General features: G+C 45.0%; 1 protein-coding gene across 1 annotated transcript; it reads left to right on the plus strand.

Moving 5' to 3' along the window:
- Positions 1–1429: 1429 nt before the first annotated feature.
- SRSF6 (serine and arginine rich splicing factor 6) lies at positions 1430–7037 on the plus strand. The gene is made up of 6 exons (XM_052650582.1): positions 1430–1661; positions 1890–2038; positions 3324–3448; positions 3582–3790; positions 4064–4147; positions 4248–7037. The coding sequence occupies exons 1-6, from the start codon at positions 1555–1557 to the stop codon at positions 4609–4611; spliced, it is 1038 nt and encodes a 345-aa protein (XP_052506542.1). The 5' UTR covers positions 1430–1554; the 3' UTR covers positions 4612–7037.
- Positions 7038–8299: the final 1262 nt, after the last annotated feature.

Consider the following 8299-nt stretch of genomic DNA (forward strand, 5'->3'; position numbering starts at 1 on the left):
AGTCGTGACAACCGACAGACTCTCAGACTTTGCCAAATGCCCCCGTGGGGGGAGGGGGAGGGAAAAATCATTGCCTTTAAACCAGAAACTGCAGATCAAGGTTGCCCCGGTGTAATACACGAAAATACCTTAACAGCCAGTATTAACCCCATGATGCCCTTTTCCCTCAGCTTGTGTTACACCTTGCCCTCCGACCCTTCTTCCCATTTTACTAGTCATTTCTTACCAGCATCTTTTCCTGCACTTGTTTCAGAGAACTCCAGGGTCTTCTGATCTCCACTTAAACTTACTCCTCTGGGGTTTAAATAGTATTTCTAGTGGTAAACTCCAAAATGTGCGTTTCTGCCACAGAGATAAGATAGCCTTCAAACCAACGGGTGGGGGCGGGGAGGGATCACGTTGGGACAACGGACGCTCCACTGAGGGAAGGAAATGAGCGTACCTCTGTGGGAGGGCTGTCAGGTCTTGCTCAACTTTGTTGGGCCAGAGGTCTTGGCTCTGCTTCCTTTGTCAGCACTACAGCAAGTGGGCTTCCCAGGTGGTGCTAGTGGTAGAGAACCCGCCTGCCAATGCATCCCTGGGTCGGGAAGATCCCCTGGAGGAGGGCATGGCAAACCACTCCAGTATTGCTGCCTGGAGAATCCCATGGACCGAGGAGCCCGGCAGGCTACCTACAGTCCATAGGGTTGCAGAGAGTCGGACACGACTGAAGCAACTTAGGACGCACAGCGATCGTGGGTTTGCCATGTATATTTCAATCTACAGGCGACTGCAGGAGTCAGTGCTCTAAAAGACTCCTGGAAGGACAGCTGGATATACTGGGAGGCAGTGAAGTGAGACCGCAATGGCGTCTGTGGGGCCACGAAGGACAGAAGCCAGCAGGGCTGTGAACCCCGGTCCGGGTCCACACGACCTCGGAGCAGAAACTTCGGACGCTGCGGAAAGGGCACCTAACCCACTGACTAGGCAGGCGCCTTACACACCAGCGCAGCGTGAGCCCGACGATCCGCGAAGAAAATTCGAGCCTCGTTTTGACAGGCCAATCAGAGATCGTGGAGGCCTAGTATGACAACCTCCAGAACCAATGAAAACAGGGGATTCTCCGGGACGGCCTCCCGGGCGCCCGTCCTGAAGAGCTAGCATGAAGAAAGTTTTTTTTTTTTAAGCACAAATTAGAAAACAAGTCCTTGGCTGGAGACAGAATATGATGTTGACAAAAATGTGCGGAAAGAAATTCGGTGAGCGGGTAAAGCCTCACTTCCCCGAAACTTGGCGGGCTGAGAAACATCAAGTCACCCTCAAGCGCGGCGCTCCGCGATCCAGAGCGGGAGAGGACGTGCAGCGCGCTGACGTCACACGCCGGGCACCGCCCCCTACCGCCCGCCCTTATAGCGTAGCCCAGGCGCGCGCGCACCATTGTGTGGCTGGACTCGGCCGCCGCTGTGGTGTGAGGTGCGTGTCCGGGCTCTCGCCGTCACCGCACCCGCACCGCGGCTACTGCCGTGCGGTCCGCCGTTCGACCGCCAGCCCTCGGGCCCCTTGCCCGCTGCGGACATGCCGCGCGTCTACATAGGACGCCTGAGCTACAACGTCCGGGAGAAGGACATCCAGCGCTTTTTCAGTGGCTATGGCCGCCTTCTCGAAATAGACCTTAAAAATGGGTGAGTCGGACCCCGGGAGCCCGCGTCCGCCCGCAGCGCCCCGGGCCTGCGGCGGCAGGGCCCATCTGAGGGAGAAGACGGTCAAGGCCGCGACGCCGCGTGGCAGGGCCGCCAAGATGGCGGCGGCGCGGAGCCGCGGGAGCGCGCGGGGACCGGGAGGGCGCGCGCCCGTGCGCGCCCTCGGCCTAACGACGTCCGTCGGCCTCCGGCCCTCGCACCGCCCCCCAGGTACGGCTTCGTGGAGTTCGAGGACTCCCGCGACGCCGACGACGCCGTTTACGAGCTGAACGGCAAGGAGCTGTGCGGCGAGCGCGTGATCGTGGAGCACGCCCGCGGCCCGCGCCGGGATCGCGACGGCTACAGCTACGGAAGCCGCAGTGAGTTCCACCCCCGCGCGCTCCGCGTCCTTGGGACCCCGGGGGGTGGGCGCAGGCTTAGGCGGGGCGGGGTGGAGCCTCCCAGCCGGGCAGGCGAGGTGGCCGCGGCTGTTTGACTCGGGTGCTCCCGGGGCTCGCTGCCTTCACACCTGCCCGGGGAAGACACGGGACGCCGGAGCGCGGGGACTGGGTGGTGGGTTTTGCCTAGGCAGGGTTTGGGTGTTTGGGGGCGGGGATTGCCAAGTCGGGAGGGAGTGACTTGTTGGGCCCCTGTCAGCACTGTCGTGGGCTGTACCTACGGAGGAAGTGAGGGGTGGCTGTATTTATTGTATCCCCTCAACTTGGCCTGTCAGTGCGTTAGCTAGAAATGTGAATGACTTAGCGTAGAAGTTTGGGACTGGTTGGGGTGGAGGTGGGGGCGGGGCGGGGAGGTGGGGTTTTAAGCGTAGGTTTTAGCTTTACGAAAATTGACGGGGGCCAAATAAAATATATAAGTAATGTGGTTTTACACCACAGGAGATCTAAATGAGCTTTATGCTGTATATGCACTAGTTGGGGCATGTTATTGGGAGGAGGTGGGAGGGGGTTGGTTATGTTAAATGTTTGATGTTGAAATTGTTGCATGTTGAATTCAAACTTTTTAACAAGTCCTTGATGTTTCAATTTGAAAGTGACCAATGGGGCTGAGGCTGTGTCCACTGAGGCTAAGATGACTGCCTTTCCTGATTGGCCTTGGCTTTTCCATACATTGTGTGACCCTTGCCCTATGACCCTTTGGCTGACCTTACCGGAAGCCATGACGACAGCAGCCTTTTGCCATTAGACGCAGGGTGATGGTGAGGATTCCAAGGGTTAGACAAAACTGGTTAATCTGAACTAGGTGACTGTTACCTTGCGTGTTTTGTGGCCAAACCACCACCAAAAACCTCACACTGTGATGTAAGTACTTAGTGTAACTAGTAAACATTTTTGTAAAATGTAGAAATGCATGTAATCAGTTAAGTTTTATATTTTACAATGTTCTGTAAAATAAAACTTAGCGAGGTAAATTGAATAAAGGAGCAGTCACTCTCTAACAGAATGTAGGAGAAGTTTAGTTGGTTTTAGTCTGTTTTGACTTGCCCTTAATTTAATTTATGGCAAATCATAACTGTATCGAAGGTTTAGCAGTATAATAGCAAAGTCCTACTCCAGTAAATAAAAGTTGTTATGTTTGTACTAACTTTCAAACATTATGCATGCCTATCATTGCAAAGCGTCTAACTGTTCTCTTCACATGATAAAGGTGGTGGAGGTGGATACAGCAGTCGGAGAACCTCTGGCAGAGACAAATATGGACCACCTGTACGCACAGAATTCAGACTAATTGTAGAAAATCTTTCTAGTCGTTGCAGTTGGCAAGATTTAAAGGTAAGTGCTATATAATTTGGGATAAAAAGGATTTGACTTAACGTTTAAAAGATGTTCTTATATCTGAGAATCAAATACAGCAAATCTTTTTTCTTTAGATTTCTGGGAATGACCAGTCATATTGCTCTTTTAGGATTTCATGAGACAAGCAGGTGAAGTAACCTATGCAGATGCTCACAAAGAACGCACAAATGAAGGTGTCATTGAGTTTCGCTCCTACTCTGACATGAAGCGTGCTTTGGATAAACTGGATGGTACAGAAATCAATGGGAGAAATATTAGACTCATTGAAGATAAGCCACGAACAAGCCATAGGCGGTCTTATTCTGGAAGCAGATCTAGGTAATTTATTGAAAGGTATGGGGGCAGACAACATTTGCTACAAACAAAATAAAATTCAAACAGCAGGATTTCAATTACTGCTGAATTGAAATGAGGTCAGTTTTTAGTTTCTTTTGTTATTGGCATTGTTGGGTTCTTTTTGAAATATTTTGATAGTAGATTTAATTTGTAGTGAGCAATTAAGGAGTTTTATTGTTGGCTTGTTTGTATAAATTATTCATTTGTGTTGAGGTGTCTTGAGATGGAAATTTATTACCACATTTCTTGTTACAGGTCACGATCTAGAAGAAGGTCACGAAGTAGAAGTCGTAGGAGCAGCCGCAGTAGATCTCGAAGTATCTCAAAAAGTCGCTCCCGGTAAGTGGGTTCTTGAGTGTTTTTCTGAATAACTTAGTCTATAGAGTGCTTGTGTGTTCTGGCAAGGTACTGAAAAAAATATCTGGCTTTTCTTGTCTAGATCCAGGTCTCGGAGCAAAGGTCGGTCACGGTCTCGTTCCAAAGGCAGGAAATCTAGATCAAAAAGCAAATCTAAACCCAAGTCTGATCGGGGCTCCCGTTCGCGTTCTCGGAGCAGATCGAAGGATGAGTATGAGAAATCTCGAAGCAGGTCTCGTTCTCGATCTCGTTCCCCCAAAGAAAATGGAAAAGGTGATATAAAGTCCAAATCTAGATCAAGGAGCCAGTCCCGTTCCAATTCACCCCTACCTGCTCCACCCTCAAAGGCCCGTTCTGTGTCCCCTCCACCAAAAAGATCTTCAAGATCCCGTTCTAGATCTCGTTCAAAGTCAAGGTCACGATCCAGATCAAGTTCCAGAGATTAACCCAGAACTCTCCATTCTTTGCACACTATTACGGAACACTTTCCTACTTGCTTAGTCAGTTACTCTTTCATGTTTCTACTTGGCCTCTTCTGCAAGAAGAAACCTCCCAAAATGGGCACACAGAAATTGGATTTGTAGCCAAATTTGATGAAAAAGATGAGGTTCTAAAGAAATGGCATGAAGTCAAAGATCCTCTCCCTTCTTTGTAGAATTAAGATAACTTTGATTTTATAGCTTTTGAGCTAAAATAACTTTTGTAAAGATTAAGCTCATTTAGATTTTTTTTTTTTTAAGTATTTCAGCAGGATCTGCTGGAGGGGTTTTGTTATTGTTATATTTGTTTGCTTAATTTTAAATTAACCTTTTCAGGCTTTGAATACTTAAGGCTTTAGAGGGAGAACCCAATTTTCAATTATGTTGGCTTTTTATAAAGCTTGAGTTATGTAAGATTTCAATAAAAGTTTGCTACCAAGATGATTGCCTTACTTGAATAGGTCACTCATAAATTCCTTGAGATACTGATAGTCTATCTGTGGAAACGATGTAAATTCTACTTACATGTAAAACAAGGCAAGTCTCAGATGCAATAAGTTTGGATATGTTACTTTGTGCTGTTAATCAAATTTGCCAAAATCACTTTGGCCCCTTAAACAGGTTTAAGTTAAAAATAAAAAGATTTTGTAGTGGACCTGTTAAAACAGTTTTGCCTAAGTTAATAGCTTTTTTAAATGTTCTTTAAACTTAAGTTGGTAACTCAAAAAAGTAGTTCTAATACTTGGGATCTCATCTAGCCTGGTAATCCCACTTTCTGAAAGTGATCGTTGTAATTAGTGTTTTGTAAGAGTAAGGTTCCGTGATCTTTACTGTTTGTTATGTAAAAATAGAAATAACCTTTCTTTGATCAGAAATTTAGTATGTTATTCAAAATGGAAAAGCAAATACCGTGTTTTCTACTGGAAAACCCTTAATATTAATAGGCACTTAACAGATCATTTGGTAAATCAGTTACTATTTAAAGCAAAATTCTACCTAACAGTCATCCTTTTGTAGTTAGTGGGGTTCTGTGATAATTGGTTAGGTCATCCTTACGAACTTTATGTGGTTGGCTTGGAAAAAACTTAAATGGGATAAACCCTAGTACTTCATCATAAAGTGTAATAAATTCTGTGGAAACCAAATTATAATCGGCAAATTTGTAGGAGTTACTGGGTTACAATTAGTCCTTATGTCCATAAGCCTAGTTAGCTGAATTTGCAGTTTGAGAAATGAATTACCTTATATCTCTGTTTGGTTCGTTAAGGTAATTTCATTTTAAAAACCATTCATTAGTCTTAGTCTGAAAATGGGCTGTAGGTTGTTTGGCTCAGCTTTAACATCTTTCTGGGAGCTGTCAGTGTATAAGATGTCAATGGGTGGGTAGTGTTAGGGTAGGGTGTGATGGATACTGTCATTTTGAGAAATTTCTGGGCTTCCTGTTACGAAACCTTAAAGAGTCTAATCTTAGAAACATAGTGCCCCAAAAGGTTGATGCTTCTTTGACGACCTTATTTTCTTCAATGCTTTCGATATTTTTAAAGATATTCATAAGAAATACGGTTTGTTTTCCCATATAGACCTTGGATTTTGAAAGAAAAAACTGGTATCTGTAATTATAGTTCATCGTTTTACCTGTTTGAAGAAAAAAGTTGTGACTGTTGCATAAAGAGGCAGGTCTGCACTGCCTGTCAAAATGTGTTTTAAGGACAAGTTACTTTTAAGAATTGGCTTTGACCAAAGTTCTCTTGTTTTCAGGGAAAGAACAAAAGCTTTTAAAACCACAGCCTTTTAAAGTGAAGGAGGGGGGAATACTACAATATACAATTTGACTTTCTAAAAGCATGCAGCATCCTTCAACTGGGCTTTCTTATGTTATGACATCACATGGTAATAGGCAGGTTTGTCTACCCTCTTAGCTGCCACCCTCGCAGGTGGGTAATTGTATAGGTAACTGCCTACACCCATAAGAATTTAATAGCAAAGACCAGTTTATTAAAACTCAAGTTCCTATTCCACGCCTGTGGACCCCCATCATTGGACATACCAAACCACTTTTATATATAAACACTGGCCTACTTAGAGTTGACCAATAAAATGTTTAGTTCCTTGCTAACTTAAGTAGAGTCTGAGTCTCTGCAGCTTGCCACATCTTTACCTGTGGCTAGACGGCAGTGTTAAACTGGTAGAGAGCAGAATAGAAGTGTGGTAATCTGGATCCCGCTTTCTTTTACCTGATAGTGTGTTAACATGCCATAGTGCCTTTATGGCCAGTTCAAGTCTTTCCTGCCCTGTGACTTAATGTTCCACTCCTGTGTTGTTACCATCTTTTCTCTTGGTATCTTCTTTCTCCCACCTTGTTAACCTATTTTGTGCTTTATTGCCTCAATAAAATGTTCACTGAGGGAAAGGCTTGATTTGAGTTTATTGTGTATTCCCACTTAGTATCAAATATTTGGCAAATATCTGATATTTGGTTTTTTTGAATCGGAGTTGCCATTATCAAGTTTGTTTCTTTCCTGACTTGAATATGAGAAAAGGACTTCTCAGCTCCTCAGAAACATGAGGTTAGGACCAACATAATATTAATAGATGGTTTATCATGGGCTTCCCTTGTGGCTTAGCTGGTAAAGGGAATCCGCCTGCAATGCAGGAGACCTGGGTTTGATCCCTGGGTTGGGAAGATCCCCTGGAGAAGGGAAAGGCTACCCACTCCAGTATTCTGGCCTGGACAAGTCCATGGATTGCATAGTCCATGAGGTCGCAAAGAGTTGGACACTACTGAGCGACTTTGATCATCATCGTCATATCTGGGGCAAGCCATTAACCTTCATGCTTCAGTGTCATCCACAGTGGTAGGGATAACCCCTCATGGGTTGTGAAGATGAAAGTTTAATACATGAAAAGTACTTAGATTGCTGTTACAAAGGACTAAACACGCTAAGTCTTTTGTATTCAACTAAGTCTTTAGATTTCACACAAAATTTACCTCCTTTTATCTTGTAGCAGTTTGAACATTTTCTGTGATAATTACCCAGATAAACTAGGAAACTCAGTCATCTTTTCCCAGGTCCTCAATGTAATTTCACTTTTATTTACCTTGCTTTCAGAAAATGTTTTCTGACTTCAGTTTTTGTGATTATATGCAATTTTAGTCTTGGCGAAAATGAAATGTTTTGTAAAGTATCTCTCTTTTAGTGTCCACTTACTAAGGTAGCCTCCCAAGTGGCGCAAGTGGTAAAGAGCCTGCCTGTCAATGCAGGAGGCATGAGAAACAAGGGTTTGATCCCTGGGTCAGGAAGATGCCCTGGAGTAGGGCATGGCTATCCACTCCAGTATTTTTCCCTGGAGAATTCCCTTGAACAGAGGAGCCTGGTGGGCTACAGACTGTAGGGTCACAAAGTCAGATACAACTGAAGCAACTTAGCATGCATGCACTAAGGTAGCTCCTTCTAACACTGTATTTACCCAGGCTAATCCATTGGTAATGCCTATGTGCTTCAATAAGCAATTCGTACTATGAGTGTGTTCTGCAGCTCACTTAGAGTAGTACAGAGATCTGCCACTCTAAATGGTGCACTACCATGGAATGGATATGTAAGAATTTTCTTCAATGCCAACTTTTTTAAGGAAGTAATTTTTTGGTTTATATAAC

This window comes from Budorcas taxicolor, chromosome 13, assembly GCF_023091745.1.
Source record: "Budorcas taxicolor isolate Tak-1 chromosome 13, Takin1.1, whole genome shotgun sequence".
Taxonomy (NCBI): domain Eukaryota; kingdom Metazoa; phylum Chordata; class Mammalia; order Artiodactyla; family Bovidae; genus Budorcas; species Budorcas taxicolor.